The sequence below is a fragment of the Rhinolophus ferrumequinum genome, chromosome 9, assembly GCF_004115265.2.
Source record: "Rhinolophus ferrumequinum isolate MPI-CBG mRhiFer1 chromosome 9, mRhiFer1_v1.p, whole genome shotgun sequence".
NCBI classification, from domain to species: Eukaryota; Metazoa; Chordata; class Mammalia; order Chiroptera; family Rhinolophidae; genus Rhinolophus; species Rhinolophus ferrumequinum.
The window spans coordinates 77318351-77333693 of NC_046292.1; the positions used below are offsets into that span (position 1 = coordinate 77318351).

At 37.8% G+C, this 15343-nt stretch overlaps 1 protein-coding gene across 1 annotated transcript in view; it reads left to right on the top strand.

Moving 5' to 3' along the window:
* LOC117027347 (nuclear pore complex protein Nup153-like) overlaps positions 1–15343 on the top strand; it is a 71833-nt gene that overhangs the window by 37159 nt on the left and 19331 nt on the right. Inside the window, exons 12-15 of the mRNA XM_033114997.1 lie at positions 2876–3010; positions 4604–4702; positions 5766–5853; positions 13191–13316. Of these exons, the coding sequence (XP_032970888.1) occupies positions 2876–3010; positions 4604–4702; positions 5766–5853; positions 13191–13316 (448 nt within the window). The remainder of the gene's footprint in view (positions 1–2875; positions 3011–4603; positions 4703–5765; positions 5854–13190; positions 13317–15343) is intronic.

Sequence of the window (15343 nt, forward strand, 5' to 3'; positions counted from 1 at the left end):
TTTTGCTTGTTCTAAATGTTCATGTCAGTACAGTTACTCAGTGTGTATGTAGTGTTATGCTACTTTCAGATTTTATTTATACTTAATAGGTATTGACTTTTGACTCACTACGCATATCAGATGAATAAAATTCTATATTTAGTTGATGCCTGGCTCTTAGGAAAAGCTGCTGTGAACATTCACAATTGTATCTGTTTGTAGATATATGTTTATTTCTCTTGGGTAAATACCTACAAGTGGAGGTGAGAATAGTAGTTTAAAGTCCCCCCAACAGTGTGTGAACCTTTCCGTCACTCTACCTCCTTACCAGTAGTTGGTTGTCCTCTTTTAAATTGTAGCCTTTCTGCTTGGTGTGTGCTGCTGTGTCACTGTAATTTACTGTGCGTTTCCCTCATGACCAGTAGTGTGTTCCTGTTTATGTGCTTCTTGGCCACGTGCGTGTCTTCCTTTGTGAGGTCCGTCTTCAGAACGTTTGCCCTTTAAAAACTTGAATTGTCTTTTTATTATAGAATTATAGGAGCTCTTTATAAACTCTGGACACAAGTACTTTGTCTGATACAGGCCTTACAAATATTTTTCTCCCAGTCTGGCTTGCTTTTCATTTTCTTAATGTTATCTCTTGATCAGCAGATATTCTAAATTTTATGCAGTCTGAATTTTAGATATATTTTTCCCATTACTTATACTGTTCTTTGTATCCTAAGACACTTTGCCTCTTACCAAGTTGCAAAGAAATTCTCCTGTTATCTTGTAGAAGATTACAGTAGTGCTTATGTTTTTTCTAGTTTTCTTTTTGATTTCTCATGTGACACATGGATTATTTAGCACTGTTTAATCATGACTTTAATGTTTTAAAATGCATCCAGACTTGTTTTATAGCTCAATGTATGGTTTTCTTTATGATTTTTGAAGAAGGTATATTTCGTAGTTGTTGGGTATAGTGTTCTATAGAAGTCGGTTAATATGCCTGGTAGTATTTTTTTGATCAGAAAGATCAACACAAGAAATGTTCTTTCTGAATCTGTTTTTTGGAGGATTGGTGTCTGGTTAGTCTTAAAATTTTTGAGATATGAATTAAAATTGTCAATTTCATTTGGTATAAATTTATTTTCCCCTTAATTATATCAACTTTCAATTCACATATTTCGAGGCCCTCTTGACTCCCTGCACCTTACATCTACTATGGCTCCTTAGTGATGTGCCTGTTAGTATTACTAAATGTATTTTTTTTAAATCTTTTGAAATAATAATTTTTCTTGAAATCTGCTTTATGTGGTATTTATACAGCCAGCCATTTGATCTTCTTAGGCTTACTAATTGCAGGTTCTATCTTTTCCATCCATTTACTTTCAACCTGTGTCTTTATATTTAAACTAAGTCTCTTTTTATACAGCATATAGTTGAGTCTTCCCTTTTTATATATTTCTGCCTTTTATTTAGAATGTTTATAATTAATGCAATTATTGATATAGTTGGGTAAAGGCCTTGAGATTAAGATATATGTCCTTAACTTTCTTACTTTTTTTATGTTAATAATGTGCCACTTGTACAAATTTAAGAATCTTGCAACTTTCTAGTTTGATTTATCACCCTTCTTCCTTTGTAGTTAATGCTGTACTTGTGATTTGTATTACGTTTAGATAGGCTATAAACCCACAGCATATACTTTTTGCTTTATACAGTTACATTAAAAAAAAAAAAATTAGAAGAAAAAAATGTTTTAAAGTTTTTTCTCATGTTGACTCTTTCCAGAAATCTGAGTTTCTGTTTGGTATCATTTCCTTTCACCCCAAAGACCTCATACAGCAGGTTTCATGGCAACAGATTCTCTTAGTTTTCTTTTATCTGTAAATGTCTTTATTTTTCCTTTTTTGGGGGGAGGTCGACTTTACTGAGGTGTGGTTTATGTATAATAAACTGCGTCCATTTGAAGTTATTCCAATTGTTTTAGTGGCAGTGAACTTACCTGAACTCAAACCCTGTCTCCTCTGTGGTGGGCAGCAGCTGAGACTCTTAAGTCTGAGTTGGCTGTTGGGTGTCCGTCCATTTCACACTCATGTAGTTTACAGGTCTGTCAGGCATTTGGGCAGCTGCCGTGCATGTGGGGGGGCTCCCCTTCTGTGGTTCTTCAGTTGTGCATCTTCTGTCATTTTCTAGCTGCTGTGGTCACTTAGTCTGTCTTCTGATTCTTTAACCAACACATTTGCTGTTTTCTCTTTGAATTTTAAGTGTTCAGTGGCTCCAATGCATAAACAGAACAGGAAACTCACTTAGTGCTTCTCTCTTCTTCCAGGTGTCGTTTTCCTTCCAGTTTTTGCTTGTTATTGTTTATTCTTTAATGTTTTCAGATGGTTGTTTTTAATGTTTTGACCAGAATTTATAATTGTTATATCAGAGCAGATACGAGCTGTCTCACTATTAGCAGAAGTGGAACTCTTTTTGTTTGTTCTTGATCTGGGTCATTTGATACTTGGGGGTGGCCTTTGCTCTATTGGGTTGAAAAGCAAGGCAGTTAACCAAACTCATGAGAAATGACATTTATTAAATGCTTGATTTATGTGCCATGACCACATATAACTTTATGTTTCATGTTAATTCCGTAACTGTGGTAATATTATTTTTTCCCACATTTTCACCAATTAGGAAATTGGTGAAGAGTCACTGTCATATGGCTGGTTGGTGGCACAGCTGGAATTCAAATCTTGTTTAGTTTTTTTGATTCAAGAGCTCACATTGTTAATTAACACTGCATGGTGCTGCCTTCTCCATGTTCTAAATTTACCTCTAAGTATATAAATTCTACCTGGAAAAATGTATAGATAGAAGAATGACAGAAAAGATGAAGTGTATCATTATAAAACATACTGTGTTCTAGGAAATGCAAATACCAGTATTACCGAGAATCACTTTACCCATGACCAGTTCTTCATGGCCTCCCATAAAATTTAGTTCATCTGTGATGACTTCTTCTCCATCACTGATTAGTCCTGCACAGTCATTAACAAACAAGGTACCAAACCATTATACAAATAGGGGTGATTTTTGTTCTTTCTTATTGTTTATTTTTAAAAATCTAATATTCAGTTTAAAGCAGTGATAAATTTTCGCTAATGGAAACCAATAACTTAGGGTAAGAAGAGAAAAATGGATATGATGTTTTCCCTTTTTTTAATGTACATTATTATGGGATACGTTATAATGGGAATGTTTATCAGTTCTTATGCAGTGCATTAAAGTGGTGATTGTACATTTTTTTCCAAACAATGTTTTCAATGAAGATACTTTTTTTCTCCTAAGAAGAGATTTATGTTTTTATTTCTCAAGTAGAATTAATAGATTTAATCTGCTCCTGAAATTTTTGTGCTTTTTTTTCTTGGCTTTTACTTTTTTTGTAAACATATGGTTATAGGTGTTATTGTTCTCCTTTAGACAAGTATCCATTTCCAAAATAATGTGTACTTCTCTTGTAAGAAGAAGCCTCTTCCAAGATTTTAGCAGGAACTTATTTTTCAGAAGTTCAAAAGTGGTATTTAAATCTAAAAGGGAAAATATTTGCTTTTAGCATTTTTGGAAAAATTAATCTACTTAAGGTCTATTTTATTGTAAATCTCGTGTTTTTAAAGTACGTATTAAAGATTTTTCTCTCTTATTTCAATTTATTTTTTAATTAAATTTATTGGGGTGACAATGGTTAGTAAAATTACATAGGTTTCAAGTGTACAGTTCTGAAATCATCTATATATCATATTGTGTGTTCACCACCCAGAGTCAGTTCTCCTTCCATCACCATATATTGACCCCCTTTACCCTCTACTATCCCCCCCCTTGGGATATAAATAGACCAATCAACAATATGTAAATTTAAATTGAATTAGTCACCCAAAACCTTCCCCAAAGCAAAAGTCCAGGACCAGATGGCTTCACTGGCGAATTCTACCAAACATTCAAAGAGGATCTAACACCTGTCCTCACTGTTTAAAAAAATTGAAGAGGCATACTTCCTAATTCATTTTATGAGGCCAACATTATCCCGATACCAAGACCTGATAAGGAAATACAAGAAAAGAAAATTACAGACCAATATCTCTGATGAATACAGATGCAAAAATCATAAACAAAATTCTAGCAAATTGAATACAGCAATGCATTAAAAAGATCATACATCACTGTCAAGTGTGGTCCATCCCAGAGGCACAAGGATGGTTCAACATACATCAATCAATCAATGTGCTATATACCACATAAAGAAAAGAAAAGACAAAAATCTTATATCAACAGATGCAGAAAAGGCCTTTGACAGGATACAATATCCATTTATGATTAAAACACTTAATAAACTGGGTATAGAAGGGAAACACTTGAACAAAATAAAGGCCATATATGACAAACCGTCCTCTCATTAATGGTGAAAACCTGAAGCCCTTTGCTCTACGTTCAGGAATGAGACAGGGCTGACCCTATCACCACTGCCATTCAGCATAGCGTTGGAAGTCCTAGCCAGAGCAATCAGGCAAGAGAAAGAAATAAAAGGCATCCAAATTGGGAGTAAATTTCTTTTTCTAAAAAGCTCTTTTTGTATTTCTTTAATAATTTGGAAACACAGGTACAAATGACCTCTTCAAACAACACTGGCCATCCTATATTCAGATTTTCATCTCCAATTGTAAAATCTACTGAGACGGATGTACTACCTCCATCATCTGTACGTAGTAACCAAGCATTATGTCATATTTATTGATTTTAAAGATATACTGTGTTTTTTGAAATCCAAGATACGATTGGTGGTACAAAATACCATTATTATTCTTTAAAGTTATAAAGAACATATAATGTACGGAAGAGTTGAATGAGCGAACACCTATGTACTATTTTCTGTATATTTGAGTACATATGAGTATACATGTATATAGACAAACACATGTAAGTACAAGTATTTTGTCATGTGCCATTTGATAGTTAAGTGCAAACATCTTAATACCCCTAGTACTTTTCCATGTGTCCCCTAAGTAAAAGGACATTCCTTTGCATACCCACAATACCATTATGATACCCATAAAATTTAACATGATATAATTATACTCCATATTTCCTTAGCGGCCATACTATGCTTTAATTGCTGTTTTGTTTCTCTTGGTCCTCAATCCAATTAAGATAAGGACCTAATCAACTCAATCATAATGCATTTAGTTACCATGTTTTTTGAACTGCCTGTAACCTAGAAAAGTTTAGGTTTTTTATAAACTATGTATTTTTTATTTATTTATAATTAAAAAATAAATATTTCCAGTAAAAATAATTAGTTCAGTGTTCAGTTTGCCGCACCATTATTTGGCATGTTTATCAGTTTGACATGTTATCCTTTGTATTTCACTGTGTTCTTATTTTCTGTCACCACTAAATGTTACAGATCATTTTGTAGTTTCCGTGCTGCCTGCCTGAAATCTTTCTGTTGTCCAAAGTCTCTCATATTTTTTATTAGAAAATGACATTTCGAAATCCAGAATTGAGCATTAGCAACACAGTATTTTATTCTCTCTACTACTTTGGAAGTAGATGCCTAAGAAATTAAAAACGCTGCTGTTAAACTATGACATGCAATTCTTTATAAGAGGCATCCCAATTTTAGAGACTGTAAAATATGAAAAACTAAATTTTATAGAATAAATGAAATGAAATGTATTTTTTTGACTTGGAATGAACAGCTCTATATTGGAGATTTATTTAAAACTAATTTGACACTTAAAGAATCACTTTTCCCTTTACAGATTGGATTTACATTTAGTTTGCCTGTTACAAAAAGAGCAGAACTTTCTGGCTCTAGTAGTGTTTCAGAACCAATTACAAGTGGTTCAGGTGAGTAAAAATTTCTCATAAAATTTTACATAAAAATAGTTGCATATATTCGATTAGTATTTCAAGTTCTTTTCACCTTGGGCAATACCCATAAATGCCTTCATTTGAATGGAATTAGCTCAGAAAAGCAAACAGGATGTAATATCAACTTTTTGACAATGCTTTTTAGTAATTAACCTCAGAGATACATAGCTCCCTAAATGTCAGTGTTACAGTTTGGTTGTGAGGGGGATAGTGACAACAGCAGATTCATCCATTGTCTTTATTTAGTCAAAATAAGGTGACAGTGTACCATTATAAATGAAATCTCATTCTAAGAAATTCAAGGGTTGTCTACCTGATAATTGCAGTGCATTCCATCTTCAGTTTTACTGCTCAGTTCACAAGGATTTTTATGTGTCAGAGTTACGCTGGCCTCTGCAAGTAGGCCTCTGTTCAGAATATGTAAACTTAAGAAATGAGCACAGTTGAGGGAAATAAATGAATAATCAGATAATGAAATATTAGGAGTTTTTAAAGTAGTGGTGGTTTTCTTTCAAGTGTTTGGTGTTTATGAGTTACACAGGTAATGAATTTTTGAGCATTTTCCCCACAAAATAAACAGCAAATGCAAGGGTAAAGAAAAGAGAAAAAGCATGACATAGTTTGAAAATTGCAAATAGTTTGTCAAGAGTTTGAAAGGCAGCTTTAAATTCTGAAAATTCTTGAATGCTATGCTAAAGAATTGGATATTAACCTGAATGTAGTAGGAAAACATGAAGTGATTTTTCATGGTGTGTGAGGTAGTTGGAGTGACAGCAATGTGTTGTTGTGTGAGGGAGTGGGTATTAGAGGCTTTGTATTTCACATCAGGTAAGTTGTTTTGCCTCATCCAGAAGTTTTTATTTGACTATGTGTTGAGTTGTGGGGTGTTTGTCTTTGGATGATGTGGAAGATAGAGCATAGATTCTGAGAGTGGCACGAAGTGAGAATTCTACTGGTGTGTTTGCAATCCTATTTTTCACTGAATGTCCCCAACTAGTCTACCATCATCTGATATCGTACATAGCTATGACAATAACATTGATTATATTCCCTATGCTGTACTTTACATCCTGTGACTATACATAATTTATGAAGTTACGCCCTGACTAGCAGCTACCTGGCACTAAGCTATTACCATGTTATTTTGGAGCTTTCTTCTGTTCTTTTATTTGGGACATGTTTCTTTGTCTCCCCATTTTGGCTTCCTCCCCGTGTTTGTTTCTATTGATTAGGTAGGGCTGCTATGTCTCCCGGTAGGTGTGCTGTGGGGCTCAGTGGTGCAGTCTTTCTGGTCACATGAGCCACGCATTTCACGTGTGTCCTATGTGTGAGTTGTGTGTTCCCTCCTCTTGTAGTTGAGCTTTGGTTGCTGTTCGCACATCAGTGGGAGGGACTGACCCTCAGGCTGATTGGTTGTGAGGACTGGCCCTGACTACAGTGGGAGAGTTGTTGTGCAGGGGCTGACCCTGCAGAGCAGGATGTGCCTCAGCAGGACTCTGGGGCCTGTGCAGTCCACCCCTTGTGTGTGTCATCCTTAGAGGAGGCCAGGTGATACTTGTTTTGAGGCTGGCCTTTGGGCACACCAGCCCCAGGGCCACCTGGGAGGGTGCAAGTCACCCTCTTCAAGTCGAGTTTAGCTCCGTTGCAGTTCATGCTCCATCCAGGGCCACCCGGCAGGATCCACAAAGCAATCCCCAGATGGCCACCACCCATGCTGTGCTTGGAAGTAACTCGAGTTGCCAGACCATGAACCAAGGCAGACTGCCGCTAGTGGCACGCTTAGGGCTACTCAGCCAGAGGTACGGGACATGCTGAAGCCAGATGCTGCTTCTCTGGGTTCCACGAACCTTTGAGAGACCCTAGGAAAGTCTACAGCATGAGCCAAAGCAGGCGGTTTGTACAAAAAAGCGAGTGGAAGTGGCTTGGGTGTGCTCAAAAATTGGGCAGGGTCTCAAAATCACAAGGGCATGGTGAAGGAACAGCATTAGTCAGCTTGCTGGAAACTCAGAGATGGCTGCAGTCTGTGTATGCAGGCTGGGAAAGGCAAGGTCTCAACAAAGAAAAAATGACCTTCACTATCTTCATCCGAGAGAAAGCTGCCCCTCTGGTCCCTGTCCCGAGACCAGAAAACTGAGTTCCCCATCATATGTCCCTGCCATTTCTCCAGCTGCTGCCTCAGCACTGAAGCTCAGAGCCAGTGATTTTGTTGGTAAGTCAGTCCATGTGCAGTCCTTTTAAGAGGAGTACCTGGGAGTGCAGCCGTCCTCCATCTCACTCAATCACAATCTCTCCTGGTTTTCACAACCAGAAATTATGCGGACTTCTCTCCTTAGCACTGGAACCCTGGGCTGGGCAGGAGCTGGGAACCCTTACTCCTCCAGGAGGGATCTCCTCAACTAAGGTATCACTCCTGATTTTTAATGATGTCATGGAGGTGTGGGACCAGCCTGTTCCCCGTGTCTGGGCCTTCTACCAGTCTCAAGGTGGCTTCTTCTGCATGTCTTTAGTTGTAGCACTTTGGGTCAACAAGATTTTAGGCGATTGTTTTGTTGTTTAATAGTTTAGTTGTAATTTTGATGTTGTGAGAGAAGGTAAGGACAGCATTTATCTTGACTGGAACTCCAATGGGATTTTTTTTTTTATTCCCATAAATTTCTCCTTATAGTTTGTAATTTGTGTATAAAAATACAACCAATTTCTGAATGTTAATTTTGTATCCTGGTACTTTACTAAATTCATTAATCAGTTCTAATAGTTTTTTGGTGGAATCTTTGGGGTTCTCTATGGTATGTCATCCGCAAATTATGACAGTTTTACTTCATCCTTTCCTGTTTAGATGCCTTTTATTTGTTTTCTTGTCTGCCTGCTCTGGCTAGGACTTCCAGTACTATGTTGGATAAAAGTGGTGAAAGTGGGAGTCCTTGTTTTGTTCCTGATCTTAAGGAGAATGCTTTTAGCTTTTCCCCATTGAGTATGATATGAGCTGTGGGTTAGCCATCTATGGCCTTTCTTATGTTGAGATAAGTTCCTTCTAGTCCACCTCTGCTGAGAGTTTTTATCGTAAATGGATGCTCAATTTTGTGAGATGCTTTTTCTGCACCTATTGATATGACCACATGATTTCTTATTTTTCATTTTGTTTATGTGCTGTGTAACATTAGTTGATTTGCAGATATTGAACCAATCTTGCATACTAGGAATGAATTTCACTTGATTGTGGTGTATCATCGATTTTAACGTATTTCTCAATTCAGTTTGCTAATTTTTGTTGAGGATTTTGGCATCTGTGTTCATTTGGGATATTGACCTATAGTGGTTTTTGTTTTTCCTTCCTTCCTTCCTTCCTTCCTTCCTTCCTTCCTTCCTTCCTTCCTTCCTCCCTTCCTCCCTCCCTCCCTCCCTCCCTCCCTCCCTCCCTCCCCCTCTCTCTCTCTTTCTCTCTCTCTCTCTTTGTAATGCATTTGTCTGGTTTTGGTATCGTGGTAATGGTGACATCTTAAAATGACCTGAGGAGCCTTCTATCCTCTTGAATTTTTTGGAATAGTTTGAGGAGAATAGGTTTTAATTATTTTTTGTATGTTTGGTGAAATTCACCTGTGAAGACATTTGGTCCAGGAATTTTGTTTGTTGGGAGCTTGTTGATTACTCATTTGATTATGTTGGTAGTAATCAGTCTGTTCAGATTTTTTAATTCTTGATTCAGCCTGGGAAAATTGTATGCTTGTAGGCATTTATCCATTTCTTCCAGATTGTCCACTTTGTTGGCATATAGCTGCTCGTAGTATTTTCTGAAATTGTTTTTGTATTTTTGTTTTCGTTTTTGTTTGTCTCAAGGTCTTTTGATTTCTTCCTTGATGTCATTGTTGACCCATTCTTGTTTAGTAGCATGTTATTTAGCCTCCACGTGTTTGTGTCTTTTTCATTTTTTCTTGTAATTGATGTCTAGTTGGATACCATTGTGGTCAGTAAAGACGCTTGACATGAGTTCTGTGTTCTTAACTTTACTGAGAATTGTTTCATGGCCTATTGTGGACTGTCTTGGAAGTGTTCCATGTGTATCTGAAAAGAATGTATATTCTGCTGCTTTGAGTTGAAATACTCTAAAAATAACAATTAAATCCATCTGGTCTAGGGTGTCATTGAGAGTCACGGTCTCCTTATTGATTTTCTGTCTGGAAGTTTCCTTGTTGATTTTCTGTCTGGAAAATTGTTACTTTGAATATTTCCTTGCACTCTGTCCTGGTCTGCAAAACTTGTTTTGAGAAATCAGCTGACAGCCTGTGGGAGCTCCCTTGTTAGGAACTAGTTGTCTTTCACTTGCTGCTTTTTGTTTCTTTCTTTGTCTTTAACCTTTGCCTTTTTAATTATGATCTGTCTTGGTGTTGGCCTCTTTGGGTTAATCTTTTTTGGGACTATGCTTTCTGGGCCTGTATGTCTATTTCCTTCACCATCTCAGGGAAGATTTCAGTCATTATGTGGGTTTTTTCAAATAGGTTCTCAATCCATTCTTCCCTCTTTTTTTCCTGGTACTCCTATGATGAGAATGTTGTTATGCTTGGTGTTACCCTACAGGTCTCTTAAACTATCTTTTTGTTGTTGTTCTGATTGGGTGTTTTGTGCTACCTTGTGTTCAAAATCGCTGATTCAGTCCTCGGCTTCATCTGATCTGGTGTTGAGTCCTAGTAGTGTATTTTTCACTTCACTTATTGTATTGTTTGTTTCTGAGTGGTTCTTCTTTATGGTTTATATAGCCGTCTTTATGCTTACTATCTCTGTGTTAAATTTCTCACTATGTTCCTTAAGCATTTTTTTTTTTTTTTTAAGATTTTATTGGGGAAGGGGAACAGGACTTTACTGGGGAACAGTGTGTGCTTCCAGGATTTTTTTCCAAGTCAAGCTGTCCTTTCAATCGTAGTTGTAGAGGGTGCAGTTCAGCTCTGGGTCCAGTTGCCGTTGTTAGTTGCAGGGGGCACAGCCCACCATCCATTGCGAGAGTTGAACTGGCAGCCTTGTAGTTGAGAGGACACACTCCAACCAACTGAGCCATCCAGGAGCTCAGCGGCAGGTCATCACAAGGTGCCGTGTTCAATCTTAGTTGCAGGGTCAGAGCCCACCATCTCTTGTGGGAGTTGAGGAGTTGAACCGGCAACCTTGTGGTTGAGAGCCCACTGGCCCATGCAGGAATTGAACCGGCAGCCTTCCCTAACTTGGAGTATGGAGCTCCAACCACCTGAGTCACTGGGCCAGCCCCTTAAGCATTATTATAACCAGTGTTTTAAACTCTGCTCTGGTTTCTTTCATTTCATTTAGTTCTATTTCTGGAGGTTTCTCCTGTTGTTTTATTTGGGACATGTTTCTTTGTTTCCTCATTCTGGCTGCGTCTCTGTGTTTAATGCTGTGTATTAGGTAGATGTGTTATGTCTCTCAATCTTTTCTGATGGCCTATGTAGTATGTGTCCTGTGTGTCCATGGCACTATCTCCCAGATCACGTGTGTGTGTGTGTGTGTGTGTGTGTGTGTGTGTGTATTCTAGGAGTTTCCCTTGAGTGTGTTCTCCTGTGGTAGGTTAGCCTGGATTGTGTTTGGTGGTTCAAGGTGGGATCGACTCCCAGGCTGACTGACTGTGAGAATTGGCTATGACCACTGCTGTGTGGTAGTTGACCCCGGAAAGGGATATTAGTTGCTGTGGGCTCTGTGTCTCTTGAGACCCCCCCCCTTTAGAGTGTGCCGCTTGTTGGGCTAACCAGGTAGTGCTCTGGTGTGTCTGAGGCTGGCCCCAGGATATGTTGTTTGTGGTGTCTCTTGGCATTGGCCCCTGTGTTGGCCAGTTTCAGCCTTGCCTGTTACCGCCTGCAGTTACCTGGTGAGAGCCACAAAGCTATATGTGGTTGGCTCCTACTTGTACTGGACCTGGTGGCATGTGGCTGTGGCCTTGCTGTGAGCCAAGGTTGGCTGCCCCAGTATTGGGCCTGGAGCATCTTAGCAAAAGGCTCAGGGTCCCCTAAGCATATTGCCACCTGCCAGCTGCTCCTAAGGTTCAACCTTTGAGACAGCCTCTTTAGGTGTGTGGGCCAGGTTGGTGTACCCGGTATGAGAGTACCTTTGGTGATACAGCAGTAGCTGGGCGGGACTGGATTCTACCAGATCAGTGTGGTCCGAGATTTGGTCCTTTGCCAAGGGTTCAACATAGAAAAGATAGTGTCCTTGTGGAGGCTATATGTGAGGGAGGCTCCACGCAAAAATATAGCTGATATCCCTCCAGCCCTCGTTCCACAGCCCTGTATGTCTCTGGCGCCTCTTGAGTTGCTGCCTCTCCACCGGAGACCGAGTAAGTGAGTCTGTGTGCCAGCCCTTTAAGAGGGCTTCTGCGTTTCCAGCTGCCTACCGTTTCACTGGGATGGACAGAAAGAATCCTGGCTGATTTTCACTTTCAGATATTGTGGGGGAACTCTTCTTCCCAACACAAGACTCCTCAGCTGGGGAGTCCGTTGTGGGCCTGGGACACTGACCTCTTTCTGGGGGACCTTGTCCAGTGAGGTTTCTCTCCCAGTGTTCAACCACTGTCTGTGGATTTGGGGTCAGCCCATTTCTTGTATCTGCTCCTTGTACTAGCCTCAATGTGGCCTTTTTACATCCTTAGTTACAGGATTTCTGTTCAGCTAGTCTTCAGATGATGTTGAAGTTGATTGTTCTATATTTCTAATTTTGGTGTGATCGTGGGATTTAGTAGGCATAACGTTTATTTACCTAAATCGCCATCTTTGACCTACCTTAACTATGCTTTTAAGAAGGACTTTTGTGCTGCACAGCATTCCATCATGTCAGCATTCTGTAATTTATATAACCATCCCCTTATTGAGCATTTATCATTAGGCTGTCAATATAACTGAAGGATATTTTCAGTCACAGGGTAAATTACTAGAAATGAAATGACTCAATCATTTGACTCTTTTTAAGGTTTTTTGATCAATTCTGTAAATTTCTCTTACTGATTATATATTTCATGGAATGTATCGTCAGTTCTATGTAGTTGCATACCCTCTTTAGTGTTTCAGCTTGATTTTCTTAATTACCAATAAAATTATTTGTGTAATAATTATAGTTTCTATTTTTTGTCTGTCGAAGGACAGATGTATAGTGTGGGAAATAGTATTTTTACTTCCTTGAATTGGCAAGTTAACCCTGCACTTTTAAATTTGTTTACTATCTTTGAATTACAGTGACTTTTTCCATGATTTTCTTAATGCATTTAACTGGAGTGCAGTGATTTTTATTTTTGGCATAATATTTTTTTTAATGAAAAAAAATTACAGCTCAAGATACCCCTGCAGTGAAGAGTTCAAGCTGTAAGAAGCAGTTAGATGAAGATTTTGAGAGCCCTTTGAGACCTGCTATAATCTTGAAAGAAGGAAGTGTCCTAGATGTTTTGAAAAACCCTGGTAAGATAATGGCTATCTTTAAGATAGTTTGAAATCTTAATTATGAACTCATGGTCTTATTTTAATGTCATTTGTGGTGTACGTTAGGCTTTTGAACAATTATGGCTAATTTGATCGGTGATTGACTTCTGAATGTAGATGTAGTCAGATGTAATTCTTTTGGGGGAAATACCTTAGAAACTTTTTCTTTAGAAATCAAGGACTTTGTACTATAATGAAATCTCTGAGATGTAAGTATAGAAGGAGAATCTGAAGAAGTATAGAATGAGAAAATGAATTACCTATTAATAGAGACAACCTAATATAGAATAAAAGTAAATAACCTGTTGATATGCTTAGATGTGTATTTCTCATGAGAAAGACATGAATGTCTTGTTCTACTCCGATTATTCTGTTTGTGGTGTGTGTGTGTGTGTGTGTGTGTGTGTGTGCGCGCGCGCGCGCACGCGCATGCATGCGCAGGCTTGCACATGCACCTATATGTATATATCAAGGCTAACAAAAATTGGCTAATTCCAAAACATAATAGAGACAGTACTTACATGAAACAAGATGTAAAAGCTAGTAGGGAACAATTTGAAGGTAATGACTAGAAGTCATCAAATAGGAATAAACTTTCAGTCCAGAAATAAAAGAGGTTGGTCACAAGTTCCATTGTGATATATAATATAAAAATGTACCCGTGTTTATAAGATAATCTAGTAGCTCAGAAAGAATTTAAACCCAGGAGATGTGTTCATGTATAATATAATAGGAATTTCAAAGTAAAGTTGGTTTCTACAATATGATTTAGAAGAATTAGGCTTTTTTGGTCTAGCCATCTCATTTTATAGATGAGTATACTGCTTGTAATAGTCTCAGTAATTTAGATGAATTTATGCAGATACGGTAGAATTCCTGAATGACCATAGCAGAATGAACCAAGTAGTAGGTAGGCCGTCAAATTCATACAGTTTACCTTCAAATAAGTTATACTTTGCATTCATGATGCCCATTCTTCTCCCATTTTATCTTTTTTAAATGTTAAAAATTTGGCGGAGTTGTAAATATTAAAAATTAGGAAAATCTGAAAAAATGGAAAGAATAGAAATTTGTTATACCTTGAGATGGTTACTGTTAACATTTTGCTAACCTTAGGTACTCAAATTACACGTTAACACAATAGTACATTGTTGACCACGGGGAGTAGCTGAGGTATGGTGGAATTGTTTTGCCATTATGCTAAAAATAGCTCTAGATTGAATTATTTCTTGGTAGCACTAGAAACTCTCTTAAAAGGAGCCTTTGAGCTCCTGCTCCCCTGCATATGTCATTAGTTTGACTCCAATAAACTATTACCAAAACAAACAAACAAAAAAAAAAGAATCTCTAACAACTTTCTATATCTTCTTCCCCTCCAATTTTCTTTTCCTTTGGTGCTAAAGGCTGGAGAAACGGGTCTCTGAGTTTGTTGGTATGAGTAAAATAAAAGTTAATTGGTCCAAAGTAAAGGATTGAAAGGTCATACAGACAAATAAAGTGTAATGTCAGTGAATCAATTCAATGATAGCAGTTTTGGTGGGACATAAACTTTTTCCTCCTGTTATTCCTGTTTTTTCCTCTTGTTATATGGTTCTACATGAATACCTTGTCTAAATATACCTTCGGTGGTTACAAAATGTATAACAATGTGAAAGGCTCTGAGATTATACTTGTAGAGTCATTTGAGGCAATTTTGTTAGAATCACTGTTTGGTCATGGTGTGTAGGAATGTATTTGAGTAGCGTGAGCTTGTGCTCCATTAGGATTGACGGGGTCTTAATAATTTTTGTGCGAAGTGTGATTAAAAAATACAGTGAATTTTTAAATTTAAAAAAATGTATTCCAGTAAAAGAAAATGGCCATTAATCTATCTCAAAATACTCCTGCTCACTTTGAACACACTTAATCCCATCGTTCTTGCCACTTTCTGAAAGCCGTTCTGGAAGTCCTCTTTTGTGAGTTTCTTTAGTTATGCCGTCTTGGCTGCCTCGATGTCCTGAAATGAT